Here is a 21,050-nt window from a genome sequence, read left to right as displayed (position 1 = left end):
ACCTCTGTATCTACTGCGTTGCAACAATGAAATTTCCCCATGTGTGGACAATAAAGGAATATCTTATCTTATCTTATCTTAAAACCAGAAGGAGCTCATCTGTTCCTTCTGCAGTTTGGTGTCCTATGATGGGACAACTTTATACATTTCTAAAAGCCTACGGGCCAAAACATCCTCTTTGTTTCACCACGATGTCAACAATCATGAATATTCACCTTGTTTTGCTCCACAGTTCTTCAGGAAAGAGCAGGGCGACTTCTTCATCGGCTGCTTGTTCCTCACGGAGGTCAGCACACCCTTCGTCTCCCTGGGCAAAATCCTCATTCAGGTGAGACACAGCTCTAGTCCTCTCATATTGTATATTTAATGATGTGCTTCTTTATCATGGTTAGGCGTGAACAACAGTATAATAGGAATCCATCTGAAATGTGCTAAGCCAGTAAATGTGATTGGACTGTGACAATAACCAAAAAGATAATACTGTAATTTGTAGGGCTGAAGTTAACTAAATACATTATTTCCATCAAGTCATTCTTTGCAGGAATAAATGGACTAAAAGAGGATGTGGCCCAATTGTTCATGTTTCCAATGTCTTTGTGAAGTATCACAAAACCTTTTCTCTCAGCACATAACACCTTTTGGAGTCTGTGTCTGGATTATTTGATGACTAAATTAGTTGACTATTGTCTCAATAATTAGTTGGGATTAATCAATGATGCATGTTTGATTAATCCTGTATTGTCCTGCAATTGAGGCTCGGGTTCTCAGAAAAGTCCTGTTTTCACCTAGCCCCGCCCACTCCCGGTACTTACTGTTAACAAATGAAGACTAAGTGACACATAGAGGTATAAAATGTCACATAACCACTTGTACCAACACAACATGTAAATGACAATCTGCTGCTTGTTAAAGTGAAATGTCACTATGAAGAGGCAGTTCTGAACAGGAAGTCCATGGATCTGTTACTGTTACTAAGCTGTTTTAGATCAATATTGTGGTTTACAATAGTCAAAAGAAAATAATTACGTACTATGTTAACGTTCAATAGTAAGTACTTGAAAAACCTCAGTCTAGACTAAAACACGGAATGATTTAATATGATCATAACACAGATAAATCAGCCTGGTTTAAACACACTTCACATTGCATTTTACTGCATTTGGAAATTTGACACTTTGTGATGTGATTTTTATGTTTTACTGGGCAAATATGTTCAGATATGTTGAGCCCACAATAGTTTTTCATTTTATCTACAGATATATCACATACTTTACCACAAAATATAGTTTTTGTGAGTCTTACATACAATTGGAGTCTATCCTGGAAATTCCAAATTGTAGCTTGATATTGACTTAAAATCAGCACTGTTTAGATTTTGATCTTTCATAATTATTTTCTAATGTCAGTTAATCGTAGAGATACAAGATGGCTGCCACGGCGTTTCGGTGCTCCGTGTTGTTTTGTCTGTTTTCAACCCCGGTCCCCTCCACCTCCACCTCCTCCACGCCTCTCACAGTTCAGGAACAGGAACTATTTCGTAAATCCAACCCTCTGCTGCTGGACCAGACGGTGTCACCCCGGCCACCTTGAGACACTGCGCAGGCGAGCTGGCCCCTGTCTTCACTGGCATTTTTAACACCTCCTGGAGTCATGCCATGAACCAGCTTCAAGTCGTCCATCATTGTCCCTGTCCCCAAGAAGCCCCGGATCACTGGATTTAATGACTACAGACCTGTGGCACTGACGTCTGTAGTCATGAAGTCATTTGAACGCCTGGTCCTCCCACACCTGCACCAGCATCAGGACTCTCCGGGAACCTACGCCAGGATCCTGTTGTGTCCTGCATTCAACACCACCTCCTGCTCTGCTCCAGGACAAGCTCTACCAGCTCAACGTGCCTGACTCCACCTGCAGGGGGAGCACTGACATCCTGATGACGGATCGGAGGCAGTGCGTGCGGCTGGGGAAGAATGTCTCAGACACATGGACTATCACAGGAGCTCCACAGGGCTGTGTACTTTCTCCCCTGCTCTTCTCCCTCTACACAAAGTGCTGCACCTCCAGCCACGACTCCGTAAAACTAATTAAGTTTGCGGACGACACCACCCTCATCGGGCTCATCTCGGACGGGGATGAGTCTGTCTACAGGAGGTGGAGCGCCCCCCCTCCCTCCACTTTCTCACCCACTTTATCACCAGGACCTCAAGTGGGAGCCACCATCAGCTCCTCATCAAGACGCTCCAGCAGAGGATGTACTTCCTGCAGCAGCTGAAGAAAGCCAATCTGACAGCGGAGATGATGGTGCAGTTCTATACGGTCCATTATCACCTCCTCTGTCACCTCCTCCATCACCGTGTGGTACGCTGGAGCCACAGCCAGGGACAAACAGAGACTACAGCGCATTGTGCCCTCTGCTGAGAAGGTGATTTGCCGCAAAATTCTATCTCTGCAGGACCTGTACGTCTCCAGGGCTCTGGGACGTGCAGATCGGATCACAGGACACCTGGACACAGACTATTTGAGCCACTCCCCTCAGGCAGGAGGCTACCAGAACCTCCCGTCACAAGAACAGTTTCTTTCCCTCTGCCGTTGGACTCATGAACACTGCCTAAACACCTTGCACTCACTGCACTGTTCACTCTTATTGCACTACATAACTTTATATTTTATTCTGTACAGATCATGCCGTTTTGTATTCATTGTTCATTGTTTTGTTGTCTGTGTTGCACCGAATCACCAGGACAAGTTCCTATGTTTGTGGATTTTGTTAATTGACAATTGGCAATAAACCCTTTTCTGATTCTGATTCTGAATCATAGGAAGTTATGGTCCACTTCAGTTTGCTGCCAGTGGCATTACATAGGATTATAAAAGGTTTATAGAGACTTTTGATGCAGGGGCTTTTAGTCATTCATCTATTCCAGGGTTGCCCAATACGTCGATCGCGACTGACCGGTCGATCGCAGAGGCGTGAGGGTCAATCGCAGAGACAGTGAGGGTCGATCGCAGAGGCGTGACAGTGAGGGTCGCTCGCAGAGGCAGTGAGGGTCGATCGCAGAGGCGTGAGGGTTGATCGCAGAGGCGTGAGGGTCGATCTCAGAGGCAGTGAGAGTCGATCGCAGAGGCGTGAGGGTCGATCGCAAAGGCGTGAGGGTCGATCGCAGAGGCCGTGAGGGTCGATCACAGAGGCGTGAGGGTCGATCGCAGAGGCCTGGGGGTCGATCGCAGAGACAGTGAGGGTCGATCGCAGAGGCGTGAGGGTTGATCGAAGAGGCGTGAGGGTCGATCGCAGAGGCGTGAGGGTCGATCGAAGAGGCGTGAGGGTCGATCGCAGAGGCGTGAGGGTCGATCGCAAAGGCAGTGAGGTCAATCGCAGAGGCGTGAGGGTCGATCGCAGAGGCCGTGAGGGTCGATCGAAGAGGCGTGAGGGTCGATCGCAGAGGCAGTGAGGGTCGATCGCAGAGGCGTGAGGGTCGATCTCAGAGGCAGTGAGGGTCGATCGCAGAGGCATGAGGGTCGATCGCAAAGGCGTGAGGGTCGATCGCAGAGGCAGTGAGGGTCGATCGCAGAGGAAGTGAGGGTCGATCGCAGAGGCATGAGGGTCGATCGCAGAGGCAGTGAGCATCGATCTCAGAGGCAGTGAGCGTCGATCGCAGAGGCAGTGAGGGTCGATCGAAGAGGCGTGAGGGTCGATCGCAGAGGCGTGAGGGTCGATCGAAGAGGCGTGAGGGTCGATCGCAGAGGCGTGAGGGTCGATCGCAAAGGCAGTGAGGTCAATCGCAGAGGCGTGAGGGTCGATCGCAGAGGCCGTGAGGGTCGATCGAAGAGGCGTGAGGGTCGATCGCAGAGGCAGTGAGGGTCGATCGCAGAGGCGTGAGGGTCGATCTCAGAGGCAGTGAGGGTCGATCGCAGAGGCATGAGGGTCGATCGCAAAGGCTTGAGGGTCGATCGCAGAGGCAGTGAGGGTCGATCGCAGAGGCGTGAGGGTCGATCGCAGAGGCGTGAGGGTCGATCTCAGAGGCAGTGAGAGTCGATCGCAGAGGCGTGAGGGTCGATCGCAAAGGCGTGAGGGTCGATCGCAGAGGCCTGAGGGTCGATCGCAGAGACAGTGAGGGTCGATCGCAGAGGCAGTGAGGTCGATCGCAGAGGCATGAGGGTCGATCGCAGAGGCAGTGAGGGTCGATCGCAGAGGCAGTGAGGTCGATCGCAGAGGCGTGAGGGTCGATCGCAGAGGCGTGAGGGTCGATCGCAGAGGCGTGAGGGTCGATCGCAGAGGCGTGAGGGTCGATCGCAGAGGCGTGAGGGTCGATCTCAGAGGCAGTGAGAGTCGATCGCAGAGGCAGTGAGGGTCGATCGCAGAGGCAGTGAGGGTCGATCTCAGAGGCAGTGAGAGTCGATCGCAGAGGCGTGAGGGTCGATCGCAGAGACAGTGAGGGTCGATCGCAGAGGCAGTGAGGGTCGATCGCAGAGGCAGTGAGGGTCGATCGCAGAGGCGTGAGGGTCGATCTCAGAGGCAGTGAGAGTCGATCGCAGAGGCAGTGAGGGTCGATCGCAGAGGCGTGAGGGTCGATCTCAGAGGCAGTGAGAGTCGATCGCAGAGGCGTGAGGGTCGATCGCAGAGACAGTGAGGGTCGATCGCAGAGGCAGTGAGGGTCGATCGCAGAGGCAGTGAGGGTCGCTCGCAGAGGCAGTGAGGGTCGATCGCAGAGGCGTGAGGGTCGATCTCAGAGGCAGTGAGAGTCGATCGCAGAGGCGTGAGGGTAGATCGCAAAGGCGTGAGGGTCGATCGCAGAGGCCGTGAGGGTCGATCACAGAGGCGTGAGGGTCGATCGCAGAGGCCTGAGGGTCGATCGCAGAGACAGTGAGGGTCGATCGCAGAGGCCGTGAGGGTCGATCGCAGAGGAAGTGAGGGTCGATCGCAGAGGCGTGAGGGTCGATCGCAGAGGCGTGAGGGTCGATCGCAGAGGCGTGAGGGTCGATCGAAGAGGCGTGAGGGTCGATCGCAGAGGCGTGAGGGTCGATCGCAAAGGCAGTGAGGTCAATCGCAGAGGCGTGAGGGTCGATCGCAGAGGCCGTGAGGGTCGATCGAAGAGGCGTGAGGGTCGATCGCAGAGGCAGTGAGGGTCGATCGCAGAGGCGTGAGGGTCGATCTCAGAGGCAGTGAGGGTCGATCGCAGAGGCGTGAGGGTCGATCGCAGAGGCAGTGAGGGTCGATCGCAGAGGCATGAGGGTCGATCGCAAAGGCGTGAGGGTCGATCGCAGAGGCAGTGAGGGTCGATCGCAGAGGAAGTGAGGGTCGATCGCAGAGGCATGAGGGTCGATCGCAGAGACAGTAAGGGTCGATCGCAGAGACAGTGAGGGTCGATCACAGAGGCAGTGAGGGTCGATCTCAGAGGCGTGACAGTGAGGTTCGCTCGCAGAGGCAGTGAGGGTCGATCGCAGAGGCGTGAGGGTCGATCGCAGAGGCGTGAGGGTCGATCTCAGAGGCAGTGAGAGTCGATCGCAGAGGCGTGAGGGTCGATCGCAAAGGCGTGAGGGTCGATCGCAGAGGCCGCGAGGGTCGATCGCAGAGGCGTGAGGGTCGATCGCAGAGGCCTGAGGGTCGATCGCAGAGACAGTGAGGGTCGATCGCAGAGGCATGAGGGTCGATCGCAGAGGCCGTGAGGGTCGATCGCAGAGGAAGTGAGGGTCGATCGCAGAGGCGTGAGGGTCGATCGCAGAGGCCGTGAGGGTCGATCGAAAAGGCGTGAGGGTCGTTCGCAGAGGCAGTGAGGGTCGATCGCAGAGGCATGAGGGTCGATCGCAAAGGCGTGAGGGTCGATCGCAGAGGCAGTGAGGGTCGATCGCAGAGGCATGAGGGTCGATCGCAGAGGCAGTGAGGGTCGATCGCAAAGGCGTGAGGGTCGATCGCAGAGGCAGTGAGGGTCGATCGCAGAGGAAGTGAGGGTCGATCGCAGAGGCAGTGAGGGTCGATCTCAGAGGCAGTGAGCATCGATCTCAGAGGCAGTGAGCGTCGATTGCAGAGGCAGTGAGGGTCGATTGCAGAGGCGTGAGGGTCGATCGCAGGGGCAATGAGGGTCGATCGCAGAGGCGTGAGGGTCGATCGAAGAGGCGTGAGGGTCGATCTCAGAGGCAGTGATGGACGTTGTGAAGTTAAAGTGCATTAGCGTCCTGCTCTGTTGTCCCAGTAACATGATCCGGGCCCCGCTCTCTCTACAGTTGTAATGTTTGCTAATGCTGCGAGTAAATGTAACACTAGCCACACACTGTACTTCCACCGCGCTCCTGCCCATCAGCGGCGGGTCGTGAAGACACACAGCGCCTCCTCATTAGCGTCTGATAAGAGCTGTGGTCCGGAGCCGGAGCCGGAGCCGGAGCCCTGCACCGCCTCAGCAGAAAAACACTGCACCACTCCACGCAGACGAGCGCAGGGAAAGAGCCACTAAGCACCTTCAGGTCCAGTCAGTCCAGTCAGGCCAGACATCTGAGAGGGCGCTGGACGGGTCAGGGGACGGGCACAAACAGACCTGCACTCACTGTCCTTTTGTAGGTATTTAGTGTTAAACTGTCATTATGTTTCATTTAGCTCACTGTAAACCGCACTAGTCATGAAAAACTTTATTTATGAGCAGAGATGTCAAGATTATTCTGTTCTTTGATCATTGTGATCATTTCAGGTCACAATGTAGTCGTAAGAACCAAATAATAATAATTTCAGAAGCAAAATTAAGTATTTTTTAGTTCAATCTAGTGTCCAAAAGTTTATTTTGTCTTTCAGAAGGTTCCATTTCATAAATCCTATCACAAACTTGAGGAAGAGTGACATAATTATACCACAAGAATCAAAGAAAATGAGTTTTATGAGTGCTTGACCTCCACTTTAAATGACTTTATAAATAATGTGTGTATAACAGTGCACAAAAGTGTCTTCTAGAAATCACACATAGTTTTAGAATGAAAACAGTGTGACTTTATGAGACAGTTAATAAAGATGTTTGCAGAAAGATAAATGTAAAGTCTTTACTAAAACTACACCTTAATCTCTCTCTTTAAATGTAAAAATAAGTTGAATGCTGTAATCCAAGCGTGTCCTGCGGTGTGGCAGAAACAATCATTTATTTGAAACGATGTAGAATAAAACAAGAAGGAGCTTGTCTGTCATTTCTGCTCCAGGACGAACTCTGAGCTTCAGGTTAAAGGTTAAGATTAAGGGTCGAAATAAATTATAATATTCTTAATTTTCTGAAAAACTTTGAACATAAAGCAAGCTAAACATCTCAAATTAAATAAAGTACACTTAAAATGTTGTAACTTATGAAAAACCTTCCTTACCTTCCATTTTCATTTGTTCTTCTAATTCTTCTGTCAAATCATAGATTCTTTCTGCCAAATTGTGAATCAAACCAATTTTTACAAATTTGTTCTATTTGTAATTTCGTCAGAATTTAGTCTTAGTTGTGACTCGTCCCACCAAACGGTGTAAACAGCTTGTTCTAACACAGGACTTACCCAAAGAGGACACAAACTGCCCATGGGTCGTCCAGTGACACGAGCACATTTCATCTTGAAACAAGCGTAGAATCTTATAATCTTAGTGTTCTGAGTCGAGCCTTGAAGTGCGACAGGAACAAGGTTTTGCTGCCATCTAGTGTCAGCTGAAGGAAGGGCCTGGATTCAACTGTCACTTTGCATCACTTGATTTGTCCATTTATGTTTTAATTTCACACGACATCTGGCTTCGATTTTTTTTGAATATTCGTTTCTTGAAATGTTCTTATCTAATATTAAAGTTTGTTTTCTAAATGAGCTTTTTCTGTTCAAAATAAGTTATTGTTGAGGCGAATATATAAAGTTTGTGATATTGTACTTCCCTTGTATATAGTAGTTATGGCTAGATGAAGGAGGGGAGAGGGTGTTAGATCACTCAAATTAAGTTTTTAGAGTAACGAGGAATGTACCACGTTAGTTTTGTGCACAAATGTAATCTAGTACACCCCAAGTTACTTTTTCAAATCACTAATGTGTTGGTTTTGGTCTCATCTCCTCACCACAATCCCAGAGCTCGGTGTGTTGTGAGCATGTGCACTGCACAACTAGTGACTGGGAGTCTTGTCCTCACACTAATAATTCATATTTTGTGCTAAAACAAGTGTGCTCTTGCTAATTCACTCATTTTGTTTGAGCGATGTTTGTCATTGCTTGAGGCCGACACGTGCTTATTGTGTGGCATTGTAATGTGGTCATCATAAAAGATTAGTTTAGCGTGCGGTGGTCGAGCAGTAACATAACACGCTAGTTTTCCAGAGCAGTAACGAGGTAACGTAAGGAGTTACTTTTAAAATTAACACTACCCAACACGGCAGCTAATGCTAAGGGCTGATGCTAATGGCTAATGCTAAGGGCAATAGGAGAAACACACAGGACTGACCCTAGAGTTCCTCAAATGATCCACAACACGCCGAGCTCTGGGTTTGTGGTGAGGAGATGAGACCAAAACCAACGCATTACTGAGTTGAAAAAGTAGCTTGGGGAGTACTAGATTACATTTGTGCACAAAACTAACGTGGTACATTCCTCATTACTCTAAAAAAAGTGCTTGTACTCTTAACGCGTTAAACTCTAACATTAGCCGTTAGTATCAGCCCACAAATAATCCAGAGGGTGATAGTTAAACGTGTTTTATTTTACATGTTTATTTGTGTGTAACTGGCGTCTGAGCTAAAGGCTAACTGAGCTAAAGGCTAACTGAGCTAAAGGCTGGGTTAGGGTCACTATTATCACTATCATCACTATCATCACTATTGTCACTATTATCAATATTATCAATATTGTCACCGTCATCACTATTATCACTATCATCACTATTATCACTATCGTCACCATTATCACTACCGTCACTATTATCACCATCGTCACCATCATCACTATTATCACCATCATCACTAGTATCACCATCGTCACCATCATCACTATTATCACTATTATCACCATCGTCACCATCATCACTATTATCACTATCATCACCATCATCACTATTATCACCATCATCACTATTATCACCATCGTCACCATCATCACTATTATCACCATCATCACTATCATCACTATTATCACCATCGTCACCATCATCACTATTATCACCATCATCACTATTATCACCATCATCACCATCATCACTATTATCACTATTATCACCATCATCACCATCGTCACCATCATCACTATTATCACTATCATCACCATCATCACTATTATCACCATCATCACCATCATCACTATTATCACCATCGTCACCATCATCACTATTATCACCATCATCACTATCATCACCATCATCACTATCATCACTATTATCACCATCGTCACCATCATCACTATTATCACTATTATCACCATCATCACTATTATCACCATCATCACTATTATCACCATCGTCACCATCATCACTATCATCACTATCATCACCATCATCACTATTATCACCATCGTCACCATCATCACTATTATCACCATCATCACCATCGTCACCATCATCACTATTATCACCATCGTCACCATCATCACTATTATCACCATCATCACTATCATCACCATCATCACTATCATCACTATTATCACCATCATCACTATCGTCACTATTATCACCATCGTCACCATCATCACTATTATCACCATCATCACTATCACCATCATCACTCTTATCACCATCACCATCGTCACCATCATCACTATTATCACTATCATCACCATCATCACTATTATCACCATCATCACTATCATCACCATCATCACTATTATCACCATCATCACCATCGTCACCATCATCACTATTATCACTATTATCACCATCATCACCATCATCACTATTATCACCATCATCACTATTATCACCATCGTCACCATCATCACTATTATCACCATCATCACTATCACCATCATCACTCTTATCACCATCACCATCGTCACCATCATCACTATTATCACCATCATCACCATCATCACTATTATCACCATCGTCACCATCATCACTATTATCACCATCGTCACCATCATCACTATTATCACCATCATCACTATCATCACCATCATCACTATCATCACTATTATCACCATCATCACTATCGTCACTATTATCACCATCGTCACCATCATCACTATTATCACCATCATCACTATCACCATCATCACTCTTATCACCATCACCATCGTCACCATCATCACTATTATCACCATCATCACCATCATCACTATTATCACCATCGTCACCATCATCACTATTATCACCATCGTCACCATCATCACTATTATCACCATCATCACTATCATCACCATCATCACTATTATCACCATCATCACCATCGTCACCATCATCACTATTATCACTATTATCACCATCATCACCATCATCACTATTATCACCATCATCACTATCATCACTATTATCACCATCGTCACCATCATCACTATTATCACCATCGTCACCATCATCACTATTATCACCATCATCACTATCATCACCATCATCACTATCATCACTATTATCACCATCATCACTATCGTCACTATTATCACCATCGTCACCATCATCACTATTATCACCATCATCACTATCACCATCATCACTCTTATCACCATCACCATCGTCACCATCATCACTATTATCACCATCATCACCATCATCACTATTATCACCATCGTCACCATCATCACTATTATCACCATCGTCACCATCATCACTATTATCACCATCATCACTATCATCACCATCATCACTATTATCACCATCATCACTATCATCACCATCATCACTATTATCACCATCATCACCATCGTCACCATCATCACTATCATCACTATTATCACCATCATCACCATCATCACTATTATCACTATCATCACTATTATCACCATCATCACTATCATCACTATCATCACCATCGTCACCATCATCACTATTATCACTATCATCACCATCATCACTATCATCACCATCATCACTAATCATCACTATCGTCACCATCATCACCATCGTCACCATCGTCACTATCATCACTATTATCACTATCATCACATCATCACTATTATCACCATCATCACCATCGTCACCATCATCACTATTATCACCATCGTCACCATCATCACTATTATCACCATCGTCACCATCATCACTATTATCACCATCATCACTATCATCACCATCATCACTATCATCACCATCATCACTATCATCACTATTATCACCATCATCACCATCGTCACCATCATCACTATTATCACTATTATCACCATCATCACCATTATCACTATCATCACCATCGTCACCATCATCACTATCATCACCATCATCACTATCATCACTATTATCACCATCGTCACCATCATCACTATTATCACTATCATCACCATCATCACTAATCATCACTATCGTCACCATCGTCACCATCGTCACTATCATCACTATTATCACCATCGTCACCATCATCACTATTATCACCATCGTCACCATCATCACCATCATCACTATTATCACTAATCATCACTATCATCACTATTATCACCATCATCACTATCATCACCATCATCACTATCATCACCATCATCACTAATCATCACTATCGTCACCATCATCACTATCATCACTATTATCACCATCATCACCATCATCACTATTATCACTAATCATCACTATTATCACCATCATCACTATCATCACCATCATCACTATCATCACCATCGTCACCATCATTACTATCATCACTATTATCACCATCATCACCATCATCACTATTATCACTAATCATCACTATCATCACTATTATCACCATCATCACTATCATCACCATCATCACTATCATCACCATCATCACTAATCATCACTATCGTCACCATCATCACCATCATCACTATTATCACTAATCATCACTATCATCACTATTATCACCATCATCACTATCATCACCATCATCACTATCATCACCATCATCACTATTATCACTATTATCACCATCATCACTATTATCACCATCATCACCATCGTCACTATCATCACTATTATCACTATCATCACCATCATCACTATTATCACCATCATCACCATCGTCACCATCATCACTATTATCACCATCATCACTATTATCACCATCATCACTATCATCACCATCATCACTATCATCACTATTATCACCATCATCACCATCGTCACCATCATCACTATTATCACCATCGTCACCATCATCACTATTATCACCATCATCACTATCATCACCATCGTCACCATCATCACTATTATCACCATCATCACCATCGTCACCATCATCACTATTATCACTATTATCACCATCATCACCATCATCACCATCATCACTATCATCACCATCGTCACCATCATCACTATCATCACTATTATCACCATCGTCACCATCATCACTATTATCACCATCATCACTATCATCACCATCATCACTATTATCACCATCATCACCATCGTCACCATCATCACTATTATCACCATCATCACCATCATCACTATTATCACCATCATCACTATCATCACCATCGTCACCATCATCACTATCATCACTATTATCACCATCGTCACCATCATCACTATTATCACCATCATCACTATCATCACCATCATCACTATTATCACCATCATCACCATCATCACCATCATCACTATCATCACCATCATCACTATCATCACTATTATCACCATCATCACCATCGTCACCATCATCACTATTATCACTATTATCACCATCATCACCATCATCACTATTATCACCATCATCACTATCATCACTATCATCACCATCGTCACCATCATCACTATTATCACTATCATCACCATCATCACTATCATCACCATCATCACTAATCATCACTATCGTCACCATCATCACCATCGTCACCATCGTCACTATCATCACTATTATCACTATCATCACATCATCACTATTATCACCATCATCACCATCGTCACCATCATCACTATTATCACCATCGTCACCATCATCACTATTATCACCATCGTCACCATCATCACTATTATCACCATCATCACTATCATCACCATCATCACTATCATCACCATCATCACTATCATCACTATTATCACCATCATCACCATCGTCACCATCATCACTATTATCACTATTATCACCATCATCACCATTATCACTATCATCACCATCGTCACCATCATCACTATCATCACCATCATCACTATCATCACTATTATCACCATCGTCACCATCATCACTATTATCACTATCATCACCATCATCACTAATCATCACTATCGTCACCATCGTCACCATCGTCACTATCATCACTATTATCACCATCGTCACCATCATCACTATTATCACCATCGTCACCATCATCACCATCATCACTATTATCACTAATCATCACTATCATCACTATTATCACCATCATCACTATCATCACCATCATCACTATCATCACCATCATCACTAATCATCACTATCGTCACCATCATCACTATCATCACTATTATCACCATCATCACCATCATCACTATTATCACTAATCATCACTATTATCACCATCATCACTATCATCACCATCATCACTATCATCACCATCGTCACCATCATTACTATCATCACTATTATCACCATCATCACCATCATCACTATTATCACTAATCATCACTATCATCACTATTATCACCATCATCACTATCATCACCATCATCACTATCATCACCATCATCACTAATCATCACTATCGTCACCATCATCACCATCATCACTATTATCACTAATCATCACTATCATCACTATTATCACCATCATCACTATCATCACCATCATCACTATCATCACCATCATCACTATTATCACTATTATCACCATCATCACTATTATCACCATCATCACCATCGTCACTATCATCACTATTATCACTATCATCACCATCATCACTATTATCACCATCATCACCATCGTCACCATCATCACTATTATCACCATCATCACTATTATCACCATCATCACTATCATCACCATCATCACTATCATCACTATTATCACCATCATCACCATCGTCACCATCATCACTATTATCACCATCGTCACCATCATCACTATTATCACCATCATCACTATCATCACCATCGTCACCATCATCACTATTATCACCATCATCACCATCGTCACCATCATCACTATTATCACTATTATCACCATCATCACCATCATCACCATCATCACTATCATCACCATCGTCACCATCATCACTATCATCACTATTATCACCATCGTCACCATCATCACTATTATCACCATCATCACTATCATCACCATCATCACTATTATCACCATCATCACCATCGTCACCATCATCACTATTATCACCATCATCACCATCATCACTATTATCACCATCATCACTATCATCACCATCGTCACCATCATCACTATCATCACTATTATCACCATCGTCACCATCATCACTATTATCACCATCATCACTATCATCACCATCATCACTATTATCACCATCATCACCATCATCACCATCATCACTATCATCACCATCATCACTATCATCACTATTATCACCATCATCACCATCGTCACCATCATCACTATTATCACTATTATCACCATCATCACCATCATCACTATTATCACCATCATCACTATCATCACCATCGTCACCATCATCACTATCATCACTATTATCACCATCGTCACCATCATCACTATTATCACCATCATCACTATCATCACCATCATCACTATTATCACCATCATCACCATCGTCACCATCATCACTATTATCACCATCATCACCATCATCACTATTATCACCATCATCACTATCATCACCATCATCACTATTATCACCATCGTCACCATCATCACTATTATCACCACCGTCACCATCATCACTATTATCACCATCATCACTATCATCACCATCATCACTATCATCACTATTATCACCATCATCACTATCGTCACTATTATCACCATCGTCACCATCATCACTATTATCACCATCATCACTATCACCATCATCACTATTATCACCATCATCACCATCGTCACCATCATCACTATTATCACCATCATCACTATCATCACCATCATCACTATTATCACCATCATCACCATCGTCACCATCATCACTATTATCACTATTATCACCATCATCACCATCATCACTATTATCACCATCATCACTATCATCACCATCGTCACCATCATCACTATCATCACTCTTATCACCATCATCACCATCGTCACCATCATCACTATTATCACTATCATCACCATCATCACTATTATCACCATCATCACCATCATCACTATCATCACTATTATCACCATCGTCACCATCATCACTATTATCACTATCATCACCATCATCACCATCATCACTATCGTCACCATCGTCACCATCGTCACTATCATCACTATTATCACCATCGTCACCATCATCACTATCATCACTATTATCACCATCGTCACCATCATCACCATCATCACTATTATCACTATCAACACTATTATCACCATCATCACTATCATCACCATCATCACTATCATCACCATCATCACTAATCATCACTATCGTTACCATCATCACTATCATCACCATCGTCACTATCATCACTATCATCACCATCATCACTATTATCACTATCATCACCATCATCACTATTATCACCATCATCACTATCATCACTATTATCACCATCGTCACCATCATCACTATTATCACTATCATCACCATCATCACTATCATCACCATCATCACTAATCATCACTATCGTCACCATCATCACCATCATCACCATCGTCACTATCATCACTATTATCACCATCGTCACCATCATCACTATTATCACTATCATCACCATCATCACCATCATCACTATCATCACCATCATCACTAATCATCACTATCGTCACCATCATCACCATCGTCACCATCGTCACTATCATCACTATTATCACCATCATCACTATCATCACTATTATCACCATCGTCACCATCGTCACTATCATCACTATTATCACCATCATCACCATCGTCACCATCATCACTATTATCACCATCGTCACCATCATCACCATCATCACTATTATCACTATCATCACTATTATCACCATCATCACCATCGTCACCATCATCACTATTATCACTATTATCACCATCATCACTATTATCACCATCATCACTATCATCACCATCGTCACCATCATCACTATCATCACTATTATCACCATCATCACCATCATCATCACCATCATCACTATCATCACCATCATCACCATCATCACTATCATCACTATTATCACCATCATCACCATCGTCACCATCATCACTATTATCACTATCATCACCATCATCACCATCATCACTAATCATCACTATCATCACTATCGTCACCATCATCACCATCATCACCATCATCACCATCATCACTATCGTCACTATTATCACCATCGTCACTATCATCACTATTATCACCATCGTCACCATCATCACTATTATCACCATCGTCACCATCATCACCATCATCTGCACAAAATATTGATACAAAAAAGTTTCATAAAGTTGAGCTGTTGAATTGTTTTCTGATATGAAGGATATTTTGAACATGGATGTGTTAGTTATCCATCGTATCTGGGGATGTCACCATTATTGGATTAATTACATTTTAGAAGCAAAATTAACACCTAAATGTAAAGAACCTATTTTTTAATCTTGGGCTTTTTGTCACATTGTCACATGATTATGAATGTCATACCGTGACATTCATAATCATATCGCGCTCCGAGTGTTGGATATCAATAACCCATATTTGCTTGTGCTGATATATAGATTTTAAAATATGGAGAAAGGGAGATAATAACAAACAACACAAGACCATAATCTATTTATCTGGGATTAACTCATTAGTCTGTTAAAAAAGAAAAGGTCTGAATAACAGTGTAAAATGCTTTGACAAAAAACTGGAAACATCCGGAACTGAAAGAGTAAAATATGTTGGAAATCTCCCTCCCACGCTCCCCCTCCCTCCCCCCCTTGCTCCCCTCCTCGCTCCCTCCCTCGCTTCCTCCCCTGCTCACTCCCTCGCTCGCTCCCTCACTTCCTCCCTCCCTCGCTCGCTCCCTCCCCTGTTCCCTCCCTCGCTCGCTCCCTCCCTTGCTCCCTCCCTCGCTCCCTCCCTCGCTTCCTCCCCCGCTCCCTCCCTCCCTCTCTCCCACCTTCCTTTGCTCCCTCACTTCCTCCCCCGCTCCCTCCCTTGCTCGGCCCCCTGCTCCCTCCCTCCCTTGCTCCCTCCCTCCGTTGCTCTCTCTCTGCACAGCTGGGCCTACAGGAGTGCTGGATCCACAAAGCCAACGGTGGCATGGTGCTCCTGACCTTCTTCCTGTGCCGCATCGCCCTCTTCCCCTTCATGTACTGGAGCTACGGGCACCACCACGGGCTGCCCCTCCACCTCGTGCCCTTCCACCTGCCCGCCGCCACCAACCTGGGCAGCTGCTGCATCCTGGCGCCGCAGCTCTACTGGTTCATCCTGCTGTGTCGGAAAGGCTACCGGCTGTACCAGCGCAGCCGAGGGGCGAGCGCACCACCAGGGGGCGCCAAAGACAACTGACGCCGCGCTCGCCCTCTCAGGACGTCCGCGGCCCTGGGCGTCGCCGCCGCACACGTCAATGCCTCTTAGCGAATCTTAAACAGACATATCTGACGTGAGAGGTTTTTTCTTTAGTTTTTTTGTGAATTATGAATAGACTGGACTCTCCTGGCGACGATAAGCTGCTGAAACAGTTGATATTTATTTTGGTTGATTTTTTTCCACTACATTCACTTTGCTCTATAAGGCCCAGGCGAGAGGAACGTCGGATACGGAGTGCGTAATGTTAAGCTAGAATTTTACACCGCAAAAAATCGTATCTACAAGAGTTAAAATTACAATGAAACGTATAGATTTGAGTAATTCTGACTCATTTTTTATTCTATTTTTTTTTTACATAAATTTGTTGGGGGAAGAAATTATCCTTAAAAAAGACATATATAAAGATGCAAATGTCAAACTCAACTAGCTGTAAATGTGAAATAAGTAAATAATAACAAACTGAATTAAAATTACAATTAACAATATAGATGTGAATCATTTTGACAATTTTTATTTTCTTATTTATTTAGATTTTTACATACATTTTCTGCAAGTGGAGGAAAAAAAATATCCTTTAAAAATAAATATATATAGCTGCAAATGTCATACTCCACTGGCAGTCAATTTTAAAAAAGAAATGAATAACAAACCATGAATTAAAATTACAATTGACAATTTTGTTCTTATTTTGGGCAGTAAATTTGAAATAAAAAAAGGGGCGGGACCAGTCAAAAACAGCATGAGAAATTTACATATGGTCCAAATACACAAATTAAATAATTTGATGTCATTTTAACTGGTGTAGATGTTATTTTTGCTGTGATTCAACAGGTCAGTTCTGTCACTTATATCCTTTTTAATGTGACTTTATCTTTCACTTTACTGTAATGAAGGTTTCCAGAAATATTATTATTCTGAACTTGTGGAAACCTCCTTTTATTGAACTCTTTACCAGTTGTAGCAGTGCTAGCTTAGCCTTCCTAACTACTAATGATCAGAAGTGTACAGACGGATGAATGGCTCTTATGATGTTCCTGGTTGAATGATTGTTTTGATTTTAATGGTGTTAAAGTTAAAGACGACGCCCTGAGCCAATGACGACAGGAGTTTAGAGGGTTTTTATTTGGGCTGCATGATATGACAAATATGGGTTGGATATGATACAATAAGTTCAGTTGAATTAAAACTTAAATAGAATCGATTTAATTCACATAACTTGTGTTTAAAAAAAAAAAATTAAAAAATGGCCGAGACTAAATCGAGACCAAAACAAGGTTAAAAATAGAGGTCTAAATAAAGAAAAGCATGACTTTGTAAAGCCCCTTCACGTAACATTTCAACATGGTAAAAGAACATTGAATTCTGTCACCTAGACAACCGTTTCAGGCACATGTGGAAGACTGAGCAGAACGCTCGGATGTGTTTCTTTTGTCCATTTGACAGAAGTCACTGCAGTGGGCGGGGCTTAATGTGGGACATAAGACATGTGTCTCCGCTGTGAGCTTGCCATCTGGTTATGTCATGGCAGTGGTGGAAAGTAGCAAAGTACACATTTGAAAGTACTGTTACTGTACTTAAGGACATTTTATACTGGATACTTTCACTTCACAAGGTTTGAGAGCAGTATCTGTACTTTTACTGCATATTTGACTTTTTTGTTGCATCTTTTTTATCATCGTATGATCCTGGAGATTGTGAGGGAACTGCACCCCCAGAAGCAGGTTTCACCCCGTGAACCCCATGTACCCCGTGAACCCCATGTCCCCCGTGAACCCCATGTACCCCGTGAACCCCATGTCCCCCGTGAACCCCATGTACCCCGTGAACCCCATGTCCCCCGTGAACCCCATGTCCCCCGTGAACCCCATGTCCCCCGTGAACCCCATGTACCCCGTGAACCCCATGTCCCCCGTGAACCCCATGTCCCCCGTGAACCCCATGTACCCCGTGAACCCCATGTACCCCGTGAACCCCATGTCCCCCGTGAACCCCATGTACCCCGTGAACCCCATGTCCCCCGTGAACCCCATGTCCCCCGTGTACCCTGTGTACCCCATGTACCCCGTGAACCCCATGTACCCCGTGCACCCCGTGAACCCCATGCTCCCCGTGAACCCCGTGTACCCCATGTACCCCGTGAACCCCATGTCCCCCGTGAACCCCATGTCCCCCGTGAACCCCATGTACCCCGTGAACCCCATGTACCCCGTGAACCCCATGTCCCCCGTGAACCCCATGTACCCCGTGAACCCCATGTCCCCCGTGAACCCCATGTCCCCCGTGTACCCCATGTCCCCCGTGAACCCCATGTACCCCGTGAACCCCATGTACCCCGTGAACCCCATGTCCCCCGTGAACCCCATGTACCCCGTGAACCCCATGTCCCCCGTGAACCCCATGTCCCCCGTGTACCCTGTGTACCCCATGTACCCCGTGAACCCCATGTACCCCGTGCACCCCGTGAACCCCATGCTCCCCGTGTACCCCATGTACCCCGTGAACCCCATGTCCCCCGTGTACCCCGTGAACCCCATGTCCCCCGTGAACCCCATGTCCCCCGTGAACCCCATGTACCCCGTGAACCCCATGTACCCCGTGAACCCCATGTCCCCCGTGAACCCCATGTACCCCGTGAACCCCATGTCCCCCGTGAACCCCATGTCCCCCGTGTACCCTGTGTACCCCATGTACCCCGTGAACCCCATGTACCCCGTGCACCCCGTGAACCCCATGCTCCCCGTGAACCCCGTGTACCCCATGTCCCCCGTGAACCCCATGTACCCCGTGAACCCCATGTCCCCCGTGTACCCCGTGTACCCCATGTACCCCGTGAACCCCATGCTCCCCGTGAACCCCGTGTACCCCATGTACCCCGTGAACCCCGTCCCGAGCGCTCACAATAATCACATGCTTTCATTTGCTGATGTGTTTGAAGTGAAACTGGGGCGAAGCACCCAAGCACAGCCAATCAGAGCGCTGCTACAGGCTCTTACTTCCTGGTTGATGAGACATAAAATACTTCATTATTAGATGCAGCGTGCAAAGGTCTCATTTCCATCACAAAGTGCAGCTTTTACAATAGACTCTTTGGATAAACACTAAATATACAAAAGAAAATGGTGCCGCAGCTTTAACTTATGGATTCAGTCTCTTCCTTTGACCAAAAATCTGCACAATTCTTTATCAAAACAAGTGAATTACTCATTTTTCAAAGGGTAATTCAATACTTTTTTGCCTCTGTATCAGTACTTTGAAAACTCCATGAAAAATGTTCCAGAAGTACGGCTTTACTCTCATTCCCCTTCTGGAAGCAGAAATGTTACGGGGCGGGGCTTTTCTTCACTACATGACACGTTACTACATTTTGCTTGAGCAGGTTTGG

General features: G+C 44.8%; 1 protein-coding gene across 1 annotated transcript in view; it reads left to right on the top strand.

The window, feature by feature from the left end:
• LOC140360258 (ceramide synthase-like) overlaps positions 1 to 18,013 on the top strand; it is a 19,730-nt gene extending 1,717 nt beyond the window's left edge. Inside the window, exons 2-3 of the mRNA XM_072445466.1 lie at positions 233 to 328; positions 17,357 to 18,013. Coding sequence (XP_072301567.1) covers positions 233 to 328; positions 17,357 to 17,647 — 387 coding nt within the window. The 3' untranslated portion in view covers positions 17,648 to 18,013. The remainder of the gene's footprint in view (positions 1 to 232; positions 329 to 17,356) is intronic.
• Positions 18,014 to 21,050: the final 3,037 nt, after the last annotated feature.

The sequence above is a fragment of the Eucyclogobius newberryi genome, unplaced genomic scaffold (assembly GCF_026437365.1).
Source record: "Eucyclogobius newberryi isolate DKJ021-1_F unplaced genomic scaffold, fEucNew1.0.hap1 SCAF_15, whole genome shotgun sequence".
NCBI lineage: Eukaryota > Metazoa > Chordata > Actinopteri > Gobiiformes > Gobiidae > Eucyclogobius > Eucyclogobius newberryi.
Note: the sequence above shows the minus strand (reverse complement) of the source record. Positions and strands in the feature narration are given on the sequence as shown.